At 34.1% G+C, this 22639-nt stretch overlaps 1 protein-coding gene across 5 annotated transcripts in view; it reads right to left on the bottom strand.

Moving 5' to 3' along the window:
• The window catches only part of LOC123679820 (triadin), an 85999-nt gene that overhangs the window by 11902 nt on the left and 51458 nt on the right, over positions 1-22639 (bottom strand). For 2 of the 5 annotated variants that reach the window (XR_006747438.1, XM_045617326.1), the window contains exons 1-3: positions 14053-14363; positions 2443-2555; positions 780-1151 (exon numbers count right to left, since the gene is read on the bottom strand). Coding sequence is in view for 4 of the 5 variants with exons in the window: in XM_045617326.1 (XP_045473282.1) it covers positions 780-1151; positions 2443-2555; positions 14053-14137 (570 nt within the window). In the remaining variant the exon portion in view is untranslated. Of the gene's footprint in view, positions 1-779; positions 1152-2442; positions 2556-14052; positions 14364-22639 lie in introns of those variants that run through there. The other 3 variants (XM_045617324.1, XM_045617325.1, XM_045617323.1) reach the window with 2 other exon arrangements.

Raw genomic sequence — 22639 nt, 5'->3', positions numbered from 1 at the left:
CGTTTAAAGGATGAAATCGTTAAAAACCGGCCCCATTTGAAGAAAAAAGGTGCTATTTCATCAAAACAATGCGCCGTGTCATAAATCAATGAAAGCAATGGCAAAATTGCATGAATTGGGCTTCGAATTGCTTCTGCATCCACCGTATTCGCCAGATCTGGCCCCCAGCGATTTTTTCCTGTTCTCTGACATAAAAGGAATGCTAGCTGGAAAGAAATTTAGCGCCAATGAAGAAGTAATCGCCGAAACTGAGGCCTATTTTGAAGCGAAAGACAAATCTTACTGAAAAAATGGCATCGAAAAGTTGGAAGATCGCTATAATCGCTGTATCGCCCTCAAAGGCAACTATGTTGAATAATAAAATCGAATTTTGCCAAAAAAATTGTTTTACTATGATAGACCGGGGACTTTTCAGTTGGCCTATTATTTCACAATTTTGGGAACAATCTTTGAAACACCCTGTGATGATATTCCTTGAATTCAAAATTGGCACAACATTTCCACATTCTTCTTCTTCTTCGAAAGTATAAAGACGTTTCACTTAAGGATTTTGAGAATAAGTCTAATGATCAAAATACTGACTATACGCAGATTTCCGTTTTTGTTTTAGTTTATTCTGTTGATGAGGAACTATTTGGAATAATGCAAGAGAGAGTCGTTCAAAATTGAAAAATTAATCATAACCCACAAGAAAAAACTGAAAAAAATTTTTCCAAAACAAAAAATTTTTCCAAAACAAAAAATTTTTTTTCCATAAATTTTTTATATAAATAACTCACATTAACTCGCGAAGAAGAAGGAGCCTCCGGGCTAGCCGGTTGCGATCCTCCGAATCCATTTCCGAAATGCTTCGAGGACATTGGAGACGTGAGTGGGGTGGAGGTGTGTTCAGCCTGCCGTCCCAGCTTCTTCTTCAATAGGTCTATCTGCAACGACAAGTCGTCGATCTTGCTTAACAGCTCGTTGTTCTTCGCCTCCAAATTATCAATCGTCACGCAGAGGTTCTTCGTTCTCTTCTTCTCATTCGCATAGTCGATGCCCAACTTGTGCTTAACTATCTCCAAGTCGTTCACGCTGATCTCCAGCTGTTCGTAGATCTTGAGCCGAGATTCGTTCACTTCCCGCAAGGCAATAGTTTGTTTGTTGAGATACTGGAAAGAGAGGGTGACGAAATTAGTGGGATTAAGGGAAGAATTGCAAGATTTGGCAACATCGTAGATGGTCATTCTAGGCCCTAGAATTGTTTCCAGCAGTGTTACCGCTGCTAGGATAAGGATTTCTTTCTGATTTTTTGAAAGAATTGCACGAGTCTACAACACCTGCCAATATTATTCTAGGCCCTAGAGTTATATTCATCAGACATATTCTAAATATCCTTGTGGTAAACTATACTTCTATTACGAGAAGAATTATAATAATTAAGAAAACAGACACATGTTTTTTAGGTCTTAGATTGACATAAATCCTCAATTAGGGATTAAAGAAGGAATTACAAGATTTGATAAAATCAGAGATGTTCATTCTAGGCCCTAGATATATCTAGCGGTGTTACCGTTGATGGAGTTCTTAGGTACTTTTGACTATGAAAAGAATTGCAAGAGTCGACAACACCTACTAATAACAATCTAGGCCCGAGAATGCTATACATCAGGCATATTATTCTACCTCGCAATATCTCTTTATAAGTCTTAGATTAACATTAATTCTCAATTATGTATTAAGGAAGGAAATATAAGATTTGACAATATCAAAGATGTCCATTCTAGGTCCTAGAATTATCTCTAGCGGTGTTACCGTTAGTGGAGTTCTTAGGTACTTTTGAATGAGAAATTGCTAGAGTCCACAACACATACTAATATCAATCTAGGTCCTAGAATGCTATCCATAAGGTATATTATTCTGAGTATACTTGAGGTACACTATACTTGTATTATGGGAAGAATTATAAGAGTTGAGAAAACCTAGCAATATTCTTTAGGTCTTACATTGATCTAAATCCTCAATAAGGAAGAATTATAATATTTTACAACATTGAAGATGATCATTTTAGGCCCTAGAATGGTAATGATTATTGATTATGAACATCATTTCTACTATAAATTATGAAGGTGTTAATTTATTTAGTCAATTCATGAGTTGTTTTACTCAATTGTACAGGTTTGGATAATTTTGTTTTTCTTTTAGTTGGTTTGAACTTGTGTCAGTTGAAATTCTATTTCTAGGCCAATAAAGACGTTTATGTATATATTTTTATATTTTAGGTAATTTGAAAGTTCTTTCTATTGGTTATGAGAAGAATTATTCTAGGTTATAAAAATCCTTTTAGATTATCATAGGAAAAATTCAACAGGACCTAGAAAGGCCATTCTATATCCTAAAGCGACCTTGTGCAATGTTGCGTTTTGTTTTATACTAATATAAATAATATAGTAGATATCTTACCATAATCTCTTGAGCTTGGTCATCACGAATAATTTGGCTTTGCCTGAGAGCATTTTCGAGCTCTTTGTTTCTTTCTAAAAGGGTTTTTCCTAGCTCGGCAGCTAGTTGGAGATCTGAAAAAAAAAGAAAAATTATTATTCTTATTCCCATTGAAATGGAAGTCTAAATTGATTTTAAAGAGATTCAAAAAGTATATTATACATCGTATTTCTGGTAATGTGGTTGATAGAGCCTTGTCAAGATTATAATGCAAAGTAACTGATGTTAACCCAACTGACTAAGAACCAGTTTTTGCTAAGCTTTTAGATGATCAGAGAAGTATAGTCGAGGCATAAGCAACGCCAATTTCGGCCACCAAATGTTGTAATCATCATTGGCAATAGAAATAGACGAAGGATCAACGTTCTCACGATACCAGACAATAAAATCAACCTATTCATCCTTTTGCACCATCACGATCCATCAATACCAGTGTGGGGCCAAAAACGCACGGAATGAACACATCAAGGAGAACCTAACCCATCTCGTATATACTTCTGTCAGCCTACATGGGAGCTGTTCGTGACCGGTGGTCAACTTAGAAGAAAATGAGAGTGGTAAATACTTGAAGATTATGATGCGGAGGATGGTAAATCGAGACGGGAGAGTGTTTTTGGTCCATGGACAGGTCCGTATGGTCGTCACGACTTTGAAAGAGCGAAACTGAAAGTTGAGACCGAGGAAGATAAGTGTGGGTTCCAGGGTTACCATGTTTCGTGTGGTGCTAATGAATCTATGGTGTTTGGTGAAGGTTTATGAATGGGATTTTATTACGTTGGTTTGGCAACAATGAAAGTGTTCATTACTTGGTATATATTGGCAGATATCTTTTAGATTGTGTTGATTTTACTTCCAGACCGTTGTTTACTCACTTAAAAGTCAGATGGTAGTTCTTTTATTTGCAGTTTTCATGCAGAGTGGGTAAACACTCTTATGTATGTATGTCTTTAACTGATCAAAAGTTTGTCTTTTTATGTGTTGATTTTTTGAGGTTCATGTGAGGTCTTAAAGAAATAAGAAACATTCATTCTTCAAGAGGCCGCAGTAGTTTTAATTGAATTGTAAAAGTTGATACTTCACTGAGTCTTGGACCTATTCGGAAAAAACATATTTCTCTTGAAAATTCTACTTTATTTATCAACAAAGTCACCTTCAAAATATATACTCCAACTCTTCTATGACTTTTAAATATATTTTCTGTATAAAGATTCGTATTTGCTTACGTAGTAGTCTTGAACCTTGGTAATCAGTGATCACTTCTTAATTAGCGCAAAATTTCTTTCTCTGGGGCGTTTTTTAAGGTCTACAAATAGGCAGTAATCACTGGAGGCTATATCTGAATGGTCAAGCAGTTGGAAGTTCAATTGTTCGAGTTGACCATGGTTTTCATCGATTTGTGACAAGGAGAATTGCCTTGGTGAAAGAGAATTTGTTTCTTTTGTCATAACTTGCTGTCATAAAAATTTTGCACACCGTGTACGTGTACCCATTTAGCTAACTTAGCTGACACATTGACTCAGGAGTGCACTCCAGTGATTCATCCACTGTTACATATCCACGAAAAAAAACCTGTTTATTCTGCTTAAACAACTCCAAACAGCGCTTGTAATATGGATTTACGGCTTGACTTGATATTCAAGCTACTTGGCTTGAAATTCAAGCTACTGGCTTGAGTTTGACTTGAAATCAACTAAATTTCAAGTCAAATAGTAATTTTTACATGTCAAGTATTTAATTATTAAGTACTTGACTTGATATTCAAGCTACTGGCTTGAACTTGACTTGAAATCAACTCAAGTTCAAGTAAAGTAGTAGTTTTTCCATGTCAAGTCAAGTATTTATTCATCAAGTAGTTGACTTGATATTCAAGCTACTGGCTTGAGTTTGACTTGAAATCAACTAAAGTTCAAGTCAAATAGTAGTTTTTACATGTCAAGTATCTAATTATTGAGTACTTGACTTGATATTCAAGCTATTGGCTTGAGATTGACTTGAAATCAACTCAAGTTCAAGTCAAGTAGTAGTTTTTCCATGTCAATTCAAGTATTTATTCATCAAGTAGTTGACTTGATATTCAAGCTACTTGGCTTGATATTCAAGATACTTGACTTGATATTTAAGCTACTTGGCTCGAGTTTGACTTAAAATCAACTCAAGTTAAAGTCAAGTAGTAGTTTTTCCATGTCAAGTCAAGTATTTATTCATTAAGTACTTGACTCAACATTGAAAAACGACTAGTTGACTTGAACTTGAGTTGATTTCAAGTCAAGCTCAAGACAAATAGCTTGAATATCAAGTCAAGCCGTGAATCCCTAGTTTGGAATCAACGATGTGTTCTTACTTTTGATTAGCAGTAAGCAAGCTTGACACCTATTTCGAGCAGAGCTTTCTCATGGACAAATGTTAACACAAAATATTGAATACTCTGCATTCTGATGTCTTCAGCTCGTTTGAAGTCAGCATATACCACCTTTTAACCATTGTTGTAGATGAAGAAGAGTCTGAATAACATATTGACATACCTCGTTTTATCTACAAATTTTGGTTTACTACTGCCACCAACATACTTTAGCAGCCTCTTCTCAGGAAGTTGTGTCTCAAGAAGTCACCGACAAAGTTATGAGAGACAAAAATCTTCAACATTAGTTGTAACAATGAGTGAATGAGAATTCAAAGCTTTTTCAATCTGCTTTTGAATAGTTGAGAGTACGTCCCTGGAGAACAATGATGAGTACTGAAGATGAGGAGCAGTGATCTGGAGCCAGTGAACTTTTTGTTCACGAGCAGCTGACTACAGGTTGAAATCGTTGGTCACGTTGTATGCTTAGCAGACTAGAACTTTTCCTGATTCTCAGATATTTCCGAAAATCATATCGACTATCGTGACAGGTCTATCTCAGACGATCAAAACGTTTTTGACGTCTTATGTTGATTTTGAAGAGTTTAATTACGTAAAAGTAATGTAACCACACTTTTGCTCATGAGTTAGAGCTTGATTTTTATATTTTGTTTGTCTCTATCTTTTCACAATTATAATTATGTGAAAACATTATTTTGTGTAAATTGATTATTACATTTTTCTCTGAGGTTGTTTATGTTTTCAGACAGATGTAGAACGGAGAAAACTCAATGCACTCTAATAAGTTTTGTAAACATCCTGTGTGAATTCTTGACGAGCTAGCAATTTTCCGTTATTTCAAAATATTTATGATAGAATAGACTGCTCTCTTTTGAGCTGCTGTTGAGTAATATCTTCATTGCGATTTATTGCAATAATCAAATCTGGTATGCGATTGTAAATTAGAGAATAAAACTTGCTACTTCAATGAAAACAATTAAATCATGGGTGATTGGAGTGTAAGTAATCAATTTTTTTTTAGTAGCTGGCTACTGTTTTATCGAATAAGCATGGTGGTATGGAAATGGAATTCAACTGACAAAAGGAAGTAGGAAGATTTGTACTTAGAAGAAATTCTACTTTTAGACTTCGAACAGAATGTTATGCCAAGGTTACACATAGTTGCTGTAATTAGGAGCTTCCGTTATTCTGATAAACGTAAGCCGTTTGTGTTCTTTGGTAACATTCCAAGAGGATGAATCCTTTTTGGTGTGTTTATTCTTATGATGAATGATGCACCTTGGGTGTATAATTTTAAACTTCAATTCAAGTGCAATGAAAGAGTAGATTAATTATAGTTCATGAAATGTCAAATTTAGTTATCGAAACATTGAATTTTAGTTTTTTTTTGTGTTCTCCGAAAGTCTCAGTCTACTCCACACAGTTAGAAATTGTGGTTTTTCCTCATTTAAAGTTCTTCCGCGATAACTATTAAAGTATTCATTTTAGGTATAGGATTGCTTGAGTAACCCCCTCTTTTTATACTTAGAGTTGACTGAAATAATAAGAAATATTGGTTCTAATTTGAAAATATCGAGTTTTGATGAATTTGAGTTATCAATTCATGATCTGATAAACACCCTGTACATTCTTGGTCCAAACCGCAAACAGTCTTAGAATACTACGTATTTGCAGAATCGAAAATGAAAAAGGTTTTTTCGAGAAAAACATTTTTCTTCCGAAATATTCCAAAAAAATGCGAGTTCTTGTGCCACCTTTTTTTCTCAAGAATCCCATTAATTCATGAATCGTTGAGTTTTTTTTTTTGCTGAAATAGTCATCGAAAAAGCTATCTGATGATGCTACAATATACTGGGTGTGCCATTTGAAATAAGGAAGTAGTAGTCTGTTTCCGGTATAACCGGAAGTTGTAGAGATCTAAAAATATTTTAGGGAGAAAGATCATTGTCTCAAACCCCAACATGCAAATTTATGGCACAACATTATGATTAGTTTTCCATAAAAGTCATCTGAATCACCCTGTATAAGTTGTCCCATAAAAAAAATTTAGTCAAAAAACTCAATATCTTTGAAACGGATGACATTTTTAAAAAACCGATTACGTGATGATTTTCGACAAATCTGTGTCTAAAAATCTGTTTAAAAAATATAGGATGTCCCATTTAAGAAACACCAAATCTCTTTTATATCTCTACAACGATAACTAATTTCTATAATCTGTTATGAGTAGGCATTATATCAACTATAACAAAACAATTACTGAAAAAAACGATTTAGAATTTTTAGGATTCTCGATCAGAAACAAAAATATAGCGAAATATTTGAAACAGTAATTTTTCAGAAACGTCCTGTAACTCGAGAACGAATCAAAATATCTATGGTCCGCTTTCTGATATCTTAATATTTCGAAAATAGAGATCCTTGAAGATTTTTTCTCTAATATTCATCTCATATTTCTTTAGATGCTCTAGTTTTGATAATAACTCAAATGCGGTCTTAGTAGTTATTTCCTTTTGTGTTTTGATTTCCTCTGTTTCGCATAATACACTACACTGAGCTGGTCCCACTAAATACTGAGCATGATCTTGGAACCGTGAATATTCGGTTTGTCCGTCAACGTGGAAGCATGGCCGGGATATCCCCATGATTTTCTGCGCTTGGGATTATCGCAATATACCCAATTCTTGTCTCCAGTCACAATGCGATGCAGAAACCCCTTCCGTATTTGCCTTGCAAGCAGCTGTTCACAAGCAAACAAACGCCGTTCAACATATTTCAGCTTCAACTCGTACGGTACCCAATTTCCTTGTTTCTGAATCATTCCCATGACTTTCAGGCGTTTTGAAATGGCTTTTTGCGTCACTCATAATGATTTTGCCAATTCTTGTTACGTTTGACACTAGTCTTGATCAAGTAATACCTCTAGTTCTGCATCTTCAAAAACTTTCCTTCTTCTGGTCTTCAACATCAAAATCACTGTTCTTGAAGCGTTGAAACCACTATCGGCACGTTCTTTCACTAATAGCGGTCTCACCATAGGTTTCTGTGAGCATTCAATGAGCATCAGCCGCAGATTTATTCATATTAAGGCATGAAAATTAAAACCTCCCGCAAATGACGAGAATTTGGCTCGTAAGCTGACATGTTTAGTTTCAATTTATTCATCCATATGAGCAAAATTCTAATCGAGAATAACTTTATGATGCAGACACTAATCGACTAATATTTCGATAGCGTTTTGTTTACAAATACCTAAGCTTATTGTATGACATCTACGATCTATTTATTTCGACTACCACTTACCGCTACAGTCATCTATTGCAAAACGGCGGAAGCAAAGTTGTACACCTAATAACATATCGCCAAAGAAAGAAATCACAAAATGTTAAATCATATGACTAGGGAGATAACTAACTGGACCATTTCAACAATCGATTGTTCAGGTGATTATGTGGCAGGTGGCACCGTCCTGTTGAAACCACATATCCTCCAGATTATCTTCAAAAATAGCAGCAAAAAATTTCATTTAATATTGTTCTTCGACAATTTTCTTCAAAGAAATTCTACAATTATGTTTGTTTGAATAACTATATCACCAAAAAGTTTCATCACTGAATGAAACTTTTCGATAAAATTGTTCATCATTTTAAAGATAAACAATTTCCTAACCTATTGTGCACAAATGACATAAGAAATGTCAAAATATAATACACAGTGTTGCCATTACAACCATTTTAAATTCTATAATTTAAACCACTTACAATGGTTTCCAAATAGCACGTTTTTTGAGAAATACACTGACGTGTTAATAAGCTTTGGATAGTGTGTTGTTGATAAGAAATTGATAATTCACCTTGATGAATAAACCCAAGTTTTTTAATGACAGTAAAACTTTCGATTTCGCTATTAGAAAATACCGATAAAATTTTTTAACAACCTTCACCTTCACCAAACATCGTATCAATCCAACAAACATTGATCTTTCGACATTTAGACATCAGAACAACACTTCTAAATCATCTTTTAATGGCCGTTTCAATTCAACATGACATTTTTTATCGGTGAAACTGAAGACATCGAAAACGCCTTCGCACTTTCTACGAAAAAAATCCAATTCGCGATAAACTAGACAGGTACGAAACAATAAGAGATTTTATCTGAAGGATAGGCAAGGTGATCTCTTTTAAATCGATTGGAGGACACACCCAGTTCTTCCGGATCCGCCAAGTAGGTACCGATTAAAAAAAAAATTATCCGATTATCGACAGGGTGCAAGCCAAAAAGGTTAACTTTCACTTTTTCTTCGGGCTATAAATCTGCTGAAAGCATATGAATGGACGATATGTATCGATTTCATTGAGATGAATCAGCGTAGTATAACGCTTATGGTGATGGGATTATTAAGATGAATGACTGTGCATTGTGAGATAGATCTGTTTCCGAGAACACATCTAATTGAAATGAATGGTTTAGGATTTCACATAGATTTTTAGTTCCAGATGAGTGGTTTGCAGTGAAATAAATAATTATTTCCCTCTTTGTGAAAAAAACAATCACACGAACCTTTTTCCGAATAGATATTTTTTGATGAATAAGTGATTATTATACAAGACCTTTTTTATGGCAAGTATTTTTTGTTTGGTTTTGACCAGTTTTTTCAACGCGGGATTCGTTCGCTGCCCGAAAGATGGAAGAAAATAGTGGCCAGCGATGCACAATATTTTGAATCATAAATGTATAACCATTTTTTCACGATAAAGCTTCGAATTTCTTGAAAAAAAAAAACCGGAAGCAGAGTTGTACGCCTATGTACATAAGTAGGTAATCTACGCGAAAGGCGTAAATGACATCCTCTTTCCAGATTCAATTCCTTCAATTCGAATGTTTAATCGATCTGCATAATTGTCCAATAAAAAAGAATCGATTGAGTGCATTTTCGATATACGGTTGGCAACATTGCCGTATAAAAGATAAAGTTAATGTCGACTTTTACTCGAGAGTGTTAATCGTAGGCATTTATCGAAATTGTACGTTGCTGATTATCTACTTCTCCCATTTGAATAAATTGAATGCCATGTACTTATCTATTTCCTCTCAAGTAGAATTTTTGTCGAATTATCAACATATTCACACTCTCCATTTGCACATATCGTACAAGACGAAATGATAAATCCTTTCACTGTTGCTTTCTTCCTGGGTGATAAATTATAGTACTTCGATCCTTCTATGTCTTCAGATTAAGTAGAAGCATCTTGAATAATTAAATGTCAACGTATATCAAATTAGATTTGCAACTCAGAGTAATAAAGTTAGATAGAGGAAGCATATATCATTTTCAGTAAGCAAATTTTGTCCCCCAACATGAACTATCAAATTTGACATGAAGCGCGCGGAAATGCAAACATATCAGTGATACGATATTTCACTCAATTCGCGAGTTTTTCTACGAAGAATGCACTTCTTATGTCCTATTGTGAATCAACGTTTCATATCTACTCAAAATATATTGAAATGAATACCTAAATATATCAGAAATTCAGAAAACGAACTCCAAGCTCGCCAAATGACGTGAAACAACCGATGACACTAGGAGAGCAATAGTTGTCAAACCTTGGATTTCAGCAGGCAGATACAGAAAATAATTAATATTGTGCATATTATAAATTCGACAATTAGGAAAAATATCGGATTCGAAATATTCAAATTTGCATATTTAATCGCGAATCACTCAAATAAATATATATCTAATATACATTCATAACGATAAAATTGTTGATTTGAAAATATATCACAATCCGACAACGTAATCTAACCATGTTGGGGACATGTAAAAATTGCGTATATTCCCTCTATCTATGTGTATTATTCTATGATTTGCAACGAATGAAAGTAATTTATTGGCGGTTTTATAAAAATTTACAAAAATAACAAATCTACCCGTATAGGTATCTACCAAAAAAATGCCTCAATGGTTCTATTTCTCTTTCCAAAACTCTTTTGCCCACTTTTAGGCAATAATTTCAGTCAACAGAAGACAAAAATAATTCGTGATTTCATACATGAGCAGAGATTTTCAAATGGAGGTTATTATCGGTGAATGACAAACACAATAATTTCGAACGACAACAATTTTTATGGAAAATTTGAATCATAATCAAACCTATAATTATGTTTTCTCAAATCTACTATTAGAAAACTTCTCAAATTAGATACAATTATTCGAATTGATAGCAATGTCCAAGGTTCCAACACAAATGAGCACTTAAAATTATTAATTTCTACTGGCATAAAGATGAATTATTTTGCTTCAGTAAAACAGATTTTTTATTTTTCTGGTAAATTTCTAGGAGAGTATTAAAGCGAAATTTGAACGATTCATCAAAACCTGATTGCTCCGTCGACGTCTACAGATTGACCTCACGAATTCTTATCATCGGTACAATAATTGTAAAACGAAATGGTGTCATAACTTGGCACGAAACTGTACGGAAGTCAGTGTAGCATACAAATGCAATAATTTTATTTTTCCATCGAGATCGAATAATAATGAAATGAAGCAATTCCAAAGCCGGTATCTAGGCAGGCTATAACTGATATTTATTCCAATTATTATTTTACTGTTCGATATTCCCTATAATAATCCGTTCTGCGTATTATTTGGCTGGTTCTTGATTAGAGACGGAGTCAAGTGATTTCAGGTTTTCAGAACAATTTTTTCAACCTTTCAATTGAAATCTATCATAGATTTTATATGTCCCCAACATGTTTAGATTACGTTGTCGGATTGTGATATATTTTCAAATCCACAATTTTACTATATCGTTATGAATGTATATTATATTGAATGAAATATATTTATTTGAGTGATTCCCGATTAAATATGCAAATTTGAATATTTGGAATCCGATATTTTGCCTAATTGTCGAATTTATCATAAGCAGAATATTTATTATTTTCTGTATCTACCTGCTGAAATCCAAGGTTTGGCAACTTTTGCTCTCCTAGTGTCATCGGTTGTTTCACGTCGTTTGGTGCGCTTGAAGTTTGTTTTCTAAATTTCTGATATATTTAGGTATTTATTTCTTTATATTTTGAGTTAATATAAAACGTTCATTCACCATGGGACATAAGGAGGGCGTTCTTAGTGGAGAAACTCGAGAATTGAGTGAAATATCGTATCACTGATTCATTTAATTTCCGCGCGCTTAATGTCAAATTTGATAGTTCATGTTGGGGACAAAATTTGCTTACTGAAAGTAACATATGCTCCCTCTATCTATGTTCATTACTCTGAGAAATTTATTGACATACAACAAAATTTACAAAATTTTTTGCCTTGTTTTTCAAGTTGAAAAAAATGGTAGTATCTATTGTTCGGAAAATCTAAAATTACCATACTTTGTTCTGGATTATGGAACGCTGAGCTGGGGAAATATTGAACAGTAAATAATAATTAAAATAATGAATATGTTTATAGATAATTGCCAGTTTTTATCGATATTGGAGTCTCGGATATCCGTTGAATATTTGAATTTAAAAACTGTTTTTATGATATTTGCATAGACGAGTCTGGTCTATTATTAACGAAATCAAGATCTGAGATTGATATGATTGAAAAAACTGCTCAAAGGTATATTATTCCTACAATATCATGTTATAACTCAATTAAAATAATGAAATAATAATGAGAACCGCATGTCTAGTACAAATAAAAAACAAATACAATTGACACAATGGGTAATTCAACTTAAGGTATTTTATTTACACGAAGGCATACGATTTAAATATATTTTATTATATTTTCAGCGATATTCAGACTTTTTCGGAAAGTATGCGAAAATTTTTGGAAAGCGTTTCTTCAGTGAAGAATAATTGTTTTTTTGATAATATTTTGCCTTGAATTCCTTTTCTCTCAAGTTACAACCCTTCGAAGTTAATGTGGAATAAAGTGCGAAAGTTTTAAAATGTGATTCTTCAGTGATAATTCAGTATTTGTATACAGGGTGTTCCTAAAATGGAGGCAGAAAAGGCAGATTCTTCAGATCATTTTGAGAAAAAAAATCCTATAAACATAGGATCGCAAAAGCTTTGTTTTTGGGTTGAAGTTTGTTTTTTTTTCTCATAGCACCTTCCTACACAAGATATTCATCTTAAATTTGGCATAGATATTCCAATTTAAAGTTTCATCATGTGATATGCTAATTTCAAATGCAAATCTACAAGGTAAAATTTTTCTGGAATTGTGCCCGCTTTTTTCCTTTTTTTTTGGTGAACCACTGATAGTTTCAAAAATTTTAAGTATTAACTTTGGTCCAGTACTACACTTTTTGGTTGTTTGTAGTTTTGTCGTATCTGACACCGATTACGAGAAAAAAATTCAAACAATTCTCTAGTAATCTCCAGGAAAATTCAAATTATTATAAAGATTCATTTAGTAAGCTGTGATGATCACATTATTATTGAATTTTGGTATTTATTTACCCCATCTGTAGCGAAGATTAATAAAGATGCAATAAACTGATATAATCATAAGAAAAGAGTAGGAAAAACCATGTAGGTATCTCGAGAACAAAGTATTTGTGGGCTCATGTTTTTTTCTTCTTAAAATCCAATGAATCATTTTCCCATGTAACAATTATTAGCAAAATTATATTATTAAACGTTCGAGAATAAATCAAGAGAAAAAGGTTGCTGGGTTTGCCTTCATAGTTTTATGTGATAATTTAGATTCAGAGTGTGATAAAAACTGTCGAGAACTATAATATTGTTTGTAACTTTTGCCATATTAGAGATATCAAGTGGTAACAATTTTTCTTAAACTTTAAAGACCGTAAATTGAAGAAAAAAGAGGTTTAGGACGATACATCATTAATTTTCGATAAAAACTATCCCCTTAAAAGCATTCTGGAAATATCTTCTACACTTAACAGTAGACATTTCCACCAATTGAAAATATATCTTCGAAATTATGATCTAGATTTTGTATATTTACTAATTTACCGAAGAAGTCATACTTCAATTCACATCTACCTTGAAAATTTCAAGCCTCTATGTCCATTACCCTGAAAGTTACCGGTGTTTACTACCGATTGGTCAGGGTTTACCAAGAACTTCTTCATCAAATCATAACCATTTTCCAATAAAATTCTTGAACAACAGACCAACAAAAGAAGCGCCCAGAAAACGATATAATTCCACAACAAAAAAATTACCTTGATTACCCCTTAGACACTCCAACTCCACAGTATAATCCCAGCACTCCGAGCTCAGGGAGGTCAAGTTCTCATCGTCGCACATTCTGAAGAACGCAGACCAAACCGATCACATATCAACCGGACAACGCGTAAAGTTCATAAACGCCAAAACGAGCCTGCAGCAGCGCCAAAACTGTCCATTGAGAAAACGCAGCAAGGTTTCCTCTTCGCGATCAACCGGATCGAAATCGCGCAGTGGAGGTGGCCGTATCTCGATTCACCTGTTTCCAAGAGCGTCGGATCGAAACTGACGACGGCTGCGTTCGAACTGTTGGTTTAGACTTTAACCCCGCTGGAGAGGTGCTCGACCAAAGGTAGATACAAGCGGCAAGTGAACGTGTATTGTCGATATAAATTTCATTATACGATTGGCTTGGAGTACCTGTAAAAAAGCGGCTCGAAAAACCGATAGGTATCGAACGCGAAGGAAGAAGAAGAAGAAGTGGAACTTAACGAATGTGAATTGACGTATTGATGCGATTCTAGGTGTTTTGGAGATGGATGAATATTGAGATTTGAGCGTGATGATGGATGTTTGGTTTTATCGTGTTATTGGGTTCTGGGAAAGAAATTATATGAAACGGTTTTTTTGATGGATGTTGCGAGAAGTGGATAGATTGTCGTTTAAGTATTGAAAATTGCGGGAATTGATTTTTTTGTAGTTAGGTTAGATGATTCATCGAGAATCTTATAGTTTTTGCGGTCAGTTCTGAGATTTTGTGTCAACAAGAAGGTCATCGGAAAATTGATTAAAGTCTGGAGCTTTTTCATTCTTGTGCCAATTGAACTTTTCCGCAACTGCATACAGGGTGTTCCTAATTTGGAGGTACAATGGAAATTGAGAGATTCCTTGGATGATTTGAAGAAAGAAAAAGTCCTATAAACATATACCCGCAAACGCTTTGTTTTCGAAATACAGGTTGTTTATTGTAGTCCTACTTTTTTGTGATGATTATACCACTTTATCGAATCTTTATTAATCTTCGCTACAGATTACTTACTTATAATTAATCTATTCATAACAGCTTACTAACTGTATGTTAAAATAATTTGGATTTTCTTGAGGATTACTAGAGAATTGTTTGAAATTTTTTCTCGAAATCTGTAGCAGATACGACAAAACTGTATCACATATTTACGCCTCATATTCGTAGACAGGTTGCAGTGAAGAAATCTTGGGATAAATTTCATTTTTACCCGAAATTATTTCCAATTGTATCTTACCTCCAAGATACTAGAACTGCCAGATTTCAAGTCACGCAAACCTTTATGGATTCAATCTAATGAAAGTGACAAGAAAATTTGGCGTTCGGAATGGAGTTCTTGTAATGTCTTCAACAACATGTCTTATCGTTGATCCTTCAGAGAAAGTTCTAGGTTTCAATCTTCCTAGGAAAATTGGTGTATTTTTAATCGACTTAGGACTGGTCATGGTAGTTGTAATATTATGCTCTTCAAAAGGCATTCTATTGATAGCTCACTATGTGAGTGTGGTGTAGAAGAAACCATTGACCACTTGTCCAATTTATAATTTTCATGGTATTTTCCAAGCTGTATATTAAGTTTCAGACATTTTTGCGCCCCAGCAAAATAAAATTTTGCCGCTCTGCTCCACCTTATTTACCTGGCGCAATACACTGTTAATTCATTATAGACAATGAAAGAAGTCTTTGGATTATCGATTCTTGGTAGGTTATTTCTTGACAGAATTCATTTGAAATCAAGAATATTCATATGTTTGGTGTGCTTTTTACATTAATGGTTATCATGTGGTCAAACTTCCAATGAAACACATGAGAGGTTGATCAATCCATTGGCTCAATTTTCCAATACAGTCATCATTCATGGAAACATTTCAATGTAGTAGGCTTGGTTCTAGCTCATCCTGTTAACCTAATTTTATTGTATAGTATTTTTTTGTCGTTTGTTACATGTTCTCTATTGATTCTTTATGTCATTATTTCATCATCAATCAACGTTTTCGAAATTCACAAATGGAATGGGGTATTTATACCTACTGATATTGGGCGGTTTTAGTGGAAACAAGGAAAATCAATGAGATATAATATAACGGATGTTTTACAGTATTTCTTATAATTAACTTTTATAGTTTTCATATCGTGAAGGAATTTTTTTATTAGATTTGGAGATACTATTCAGGATGTTCCTGATTTGAGGCTACAAAGGAAAACGAGAGATTCCTTTGATAATTTTGAAAATACGTCCTATAAATATTGGCCCGCAAACGCTTTGCTTTCGAGATACTGGGAGTTTCTTGTAGTCCTTCTCTTTTGTGATGATCATATCAGTTAATAGAATCTTTATTAATCTTCACTACAGATTGGGTAAATAAGTATCAAAATATATGATTAATTTATTCATCGCAGCTTACTAACTGGATCTTCATAATAATTTGGATTTTCCTGAGGATTACTAGAGAATTGTTTCAAATATTTTTCTCGAAATCGGTGTCAAATACGATGAAACTACTAAAAACCAAAAGTGTTGATAGTACTGGACCAAAGTTTATTTTTACATTTTTATAAAATACTAGTGGTCCACCAAAATAAAGTTATGGAGTTATTAATGATGACGTCACACACCGCCATTTTAGTTCTTCTGTCAGTGTTCGGAATCCAAACAAATAAATTGTCATTCAAATTAGTACGTTGTCGTTGAAGAAATTGTCTTATTTTGATAAATTAGAATATTTAAGGAACGATTTTACTATTAATTGATAGACAGAAAGCACGAGATTAATGCCAGTAAGTTCGAACTTGAAGTTCAACTAATAAACACGGCTTTATACAAAATCTGGGGAATTAGAGGAGAGTTGCCAAAATCGTACCGCCTCCTAAATCGTACCACCTTAATTTTAATAAGAAATAAAGTGACTACAGCCCTCGTGTGGCTTTACTAGCAACTAGTCCTTCGTTGTAGCGACGAGACAAAGTTTGGTGCTCATGCTGTTACTCTCTAAGTAGTTGTGAACGATTTTCTGTTTTGGAGCTAGTTGATAGTGTTTTGGAACCTTTTTCGTAAGAACGTTGTGACTATCAAGGTATGTACTAATGTAGTTTATTATTAGTTTGCAGAACTAGCATTAATATAGAGTGTTTTGATGGACCGGTTTGTGCTCACACGTTTGTGTGAAGTTAGAAATAAGGCAAAATTTGTCGAGAGCCACAGTTGCCTAAATCGTACCCCTAATGGTTTCTCAAATCGTACCGGTACGATTTGGGAACCCGTTACATTACATGTTCCATATTTGTCGTTTTTGTGTATGAATAATGTTAGATTGCTATAGGATTAGTTTGTTTTTAAAATATATAAAATAGCGGACTTGTTTGTAACTTACTTTGTGTTTCAGAATGACAAAAAGAAAGTATGGAGTGTGGAATGAAGAGGATATGGAGAGAGCTCTAGCTTCTTATAGAAACGGAGATATGGTTTTAAACCAGTGCTCTAGACATTACGGAATTCCAAAACCGACCCTTAAGAGTCATTTAGACAGCAAAAATGTAAAGGCCAATGAAGGTACCAAATCAATGGGGCGTCACCCTAGATTACCACCCGATGTAGAGCAACAGCTTGTAGACCATCTAAAAAAACCAGAAGCGTGTTTTTTTGGGCTTACAATAAAGAAATGCTATCCCTCACGTATTTAATAAGGAGAAGCAAATCGCTGGTAAGAAGTGGTATTGCAGCTTCATGAAACGCCACAAAGACATCTCCCTTCGTGAGCCTCAAGCAACATCGTTGGCAAAGGCACAAGGGTTTCCTAAAGAAAATGTCAAAGAATTCTTTGAAATATTGAAAAAAGCTATTGATGAGAATAAAATTGATGCTACTACTATTTTTAATATCGACGAGACAGGCGACAAAGGAGTCGACCATCAAGACATCGACAAGAAAAAAACAACCACAGGAGGCTGTCATTTTAAAGGAAGATCCAAATCTGACAATCCTAAACCAAGCTGGAACGTCAGACCAGAGTGACGTTCTCATTGAAATCGAACCTGAAGGGTGGTTTTGCTTAGTTTGCGAGGAAAATTCAATCGAGGACATGGTACAATGCTTGCATTGCAGTAAATAGGTTCACGAAAGTTGTGCTGGCTCAAAAGCAAAAATCAAGAAGTTTATTTGCTCAAATTGTAGTTCTTAAGTATTGTATACTTATGTATAAGAAAGTACTGTATTAAAGAAAAAGTTTCTTCAATTATTCTTGCCGTTTCAGTGATTGATTCATTTTATTTTCAACTTCAACCAAGGTGGTACGATTTGGGAAGTGGGGGGTACGATTTAGGCAACTGGTTTCCTAAATCGTACCGATTGCAACACTTCACAAAAAGTGTTTTACCTAGCACAAAATATCACCTGAGTAGTGAATAAAATTTAGATATACTTGTCTAAATAACCAATACTTCTCAGGGTTATGGTACTTTAGCACTGGTTTTTCATATAAGGTAGAAAAAAAAATAAAATGTAAAAAGTGGTACGATTTAGGCAACCTTCCTATATACAGAATTCAAACTTACTGGTATTAATCTCGTTCCTTCTGTCTATCAATTAATACCGAAATCGTTCCTCAAATATTCTTATTTATGAAAATAAGCCAATTCCTTCAACGACACCGTACTAATTTGAAGGACAATTTATTTGTTTGGATTCCGAATACTGACAGGAGAACCAAAAATGGCGGTGTGTGACGTCACACTAATAAAGCGTATTGGCGCATGAATGAGCGCTCGCCAGCTCCCGACTTCAAGTCAGTGCTCTTTTTTTCTAACGGCAGTTCTCAAACCTGCAACTCAGTCATCCAAAGTGGACAATAGCGCATTGTATTGAGATTCTCAGTCACACATTCCCGAAGAATCCACTCGCACTTTAGCGTGTGCATATGATTGTGAAGTTATGCATGTCTAATGACAGACAACGCCCTCTTCTACTGTTTTGCACATACCGGGCGTTTTTACAACACCCGTCACTGCTCCAATTATTTCTCTATATGAATGTACCACCGGCATATAGCGTATAGCGCGGCAATATGTGTGTATATGTCGAGAAATCGGCTCTCTGAAAATTTTTTAAGCATGACTTAACGTTAACGAGGGCTTAATTAACGAGCAAATTTCACGGTGCGACAGTTCTGTTGATCTGAAAGGAAAATCGACCGATATATTTTGTGCTTTCCGTTTTTCTTGACGAAGTTTTTTCGCCTAGTTCGTGATATTTGTTGATAGGAATTCTCTAGTTGGCGTGTTCTAGTTCATCGTGATTTTGAAACTGAGGTTTACTGTGAATTATTTTCGTAACAATCGAGAAAGAAAAAACAACAGTTTTAATTATGTTAGTAATTTTCTTGCGAAACGGCCTATTGTTTGAAAAACACTACAAAATTTGAACTAAGGTGAATTTTTTCCTTTTTAAATATAAAATACATTGGCAACTCGCGAAAAAAATGTTAGTTCATCAATGTTGGAAAAAATTCAATGAATAGTCAGCTGCGGGATTCGAACCTGAGTAGTTGATTCCAAAACATCGAATGGAATTTTCAAAAATTCATATCTTTCGAACGGAAGAACCTATAAACTCTAAATTTGCAAGTAATTTCGTTGAGAGGCAACCGCATATTCGAACGAGATAAAAACATGAATTTGGAAGCAGAATGACGATTTAAAGCCTCGAGCAGAGTTTCATGTTAATCGTTTTACTAAAACCAAAAAAAAATTATGAAGAATAAAAAAATATATTACCCAACATTACTGTGACCATGAATCAAACAGAACAACAATACTCAACAGCAGAAAAAACACACAGCTGCCGTACGAAGAGTGCTGGCATCAGCACCCCATGAAGAATCAACTAATTTTTAAAGGATACCTATCTATTATTGCTCGACTTCAATTTCAAACATAAATTTTCCAAGTGAACTATGAAATTCAAAGAAGAATCAAGTAACTTCAAGATATTTGGCAGTATAATTATGATTCAAGACGGAATTATTGAATTTTCTATATTTTTGTTGATTATTCAAATGAAAACAAGAAATTTCTGTTTTATTTGAATTAGGGCATAATTGACACTCAAAAAAAATATTTTCCATAAATTTCAGAACATTTGAAGTATTCTCAATAATTCCGAAATTATTATGACGAAACAGAAGAGCAATATCAACGGCATAAATGGAAAATATGGGAGACATAACCGATTCCTGCGGAAGTCCATTATTCAACGGTTTGGAACTTTTTCATCAACAAAAACACGAAGTCCCCTGTCAGATAATATTGTACTTTGCCAGATAAATTAGGCAGAGCAGGGCGGCGAAATTTTTTTTTGCTGGGGAGCGCCAAAATTTTTTTTTCTGTTTTTTGTAATTTTTTGTTATACCTGATATGGAATAACAATTCAGTGTAATGTGAGTTTTGAATTGAATAGATGGCACAGCAGTTATTCGTAAAAATATTATCAATCTATGATAGTATATTCTAAAACAAGTTGCTCCTTCGTCGCACGTTTTCGAACGCATGAGTGTTGGAATTGCCTTCTGGAACCAGTATTATTTTCTTTATTTTAGTCAAGTTTTGTGAAACATTGTCGAAATCAATGAAAAATTTAGATTATACATCATAGGGACTTTTGTATTGTATCTTGGCAGTTGGTGTGACTGTTACGAAAATTGACAAAAACGAAAGTTGAATTTGAATTATACGTTTCGAATTTTGAAAAAATTTATAATTACGCATTAAATTCGCGAATTGCGTCTGACGAAATCGATTTAACACCACCAAAATTAGAAGAAATTGCGAATAATGTTGCAAATCATTTCAAATTATATTATATTGACAATTGACGTGTGTTAAAATTTTAAAGGATCGGAATTCAGTGTAGGCAACCACAAAACAAAAAATATAACTGAAAACAATGCTATAATGAGTTCATTACAGCACTGTTTTTGGTACTGTAACGATCTCATTACGATACTGAAATAGGGAAAATCACTTTTAGCAACTGATTCGATGAAATAATAACAAGACGACAATGTAACCTAACTTAATCACAAGCTAGGGGGCTTCAATTACTTCATCTTAAACTTTTCAACTCTATATTATCTGTCCTCGATTGTCAGATATTTCCTGTGGCTCGAGATGCAGTTAGATTCGAATTTTTACCGAGTTGACCAACCGTGTCCACCTCCTTTCTTGAATTAATTTCTTAAATCGTGATCTCCGGAATTCTTTCTTCGCGAATATTGAACACTCGTTTTGTACGCGACCGCTACGTCAATCAGGTAACGGTAATAAGTGTCAGGTAAATATAAGGAAGTGAATTGCAATCTGGCTTTTGTTGTTTGCCAGACGAAGAAAGAACCGAAATTGAAGTATTGAGTGTTTTATGCTTTTCTGATTGCGGTGTTATTGTTTGTTTTCTGGTTTTAGTACTGTTTTGAAGTAATAACTATCTTCCTTTGTAATAATATCTGCCATAGGAAACGGTTAAGATACCGTCCAAGTTGCAAACGACAGTTTACCTATTTTCGATACTTGTTTACTTAGGGCGATGTTCGTCCACCAGAGGGTGTCTAGTTATTTCGAAGCGTGAATGACAACGTTTACGTGTTTTATCTTAATTAGTATACGAGATTAATGAACAGTTGATCTGTATGAATGACTAATAGCTTTGACAACATAACATGCTTAAAAACTGAAATTAAAAACTTTATTCCATCAAGCAGCTTATCGAACTAATAGTGGTAAAATTTAAAAGTCTTCCATTCAATTTCTAGAGGATTTAATTGCATGCTACCTATTTTTGATCTTTCCAGTGACAACTGCAACCGCTGAGAGAAGTTTTTCGAAATTGAAGGTGATAAAAAATTGTATACTAGCTTCTTTTACTTCTATGGGACAGGACAGTCTATAGAGACAGAAAAACTAGAAAAACTGAAATCATCTTCAGCTGAGGATGATTTGATAAAGAAGTTTGGTGAAATTAAGGCTAGAAAATTGTTTTTTTGATTTGAATTTGAACTCTTTGTATTATTCAGCTTCTAGCTCAGAATAATGAACATAGATAGAGGGAGCATATGTCATTTTCTGTAAGCAAATTTTGTCCCCATCATGAATTATCAAATTTGACATGAAGCGCGTGGAAATGAAAACATATCAGTGGTACGATATTTCAGTCAATTCGCGAGTTTCTCCACAAAGAACGCACTTCTTATGTCCTATAGTGAATCAACGTTTCATATTAACTCAAAATATATTGAAATAAATACCTCAATATATCAAAAATTCAGAAAACAAACTTCAAGTGCGCCAAAAGACCTGAAACTACCGATGACACTAGGAGAGCAAGAATTGCCAAACCTTGGATTTCAGAAGATAGATACATAAAATAATGAATATTCTGCTCATTATAAATTGGACAATTAGGAAAAATATCGGATTCCAAATATTCAAATTTGCATTTTTAATCGGGAAACACTCAAATAAATATATTTCATTCAATATAATATACATTCATAACGATATAGTAAAATTGT

The sequence above is a fragment of the Harmonia axyridis genome, chromosome 5 (genome assembly GCF_914767665.1).
Source record: "Harmonia axyridis chromosome 5, icHarAxyr1.1, whole genome shotgun sequence".
NCBI lineage: Eukaryota > Metazoa > Arthropoda > Insecta > Coleoptera > Coccinellidae > Harmonia > Harmonia axyridis.
This window is presented reverse-complemented; position numbering and strand designations above follow the sequence as displayed.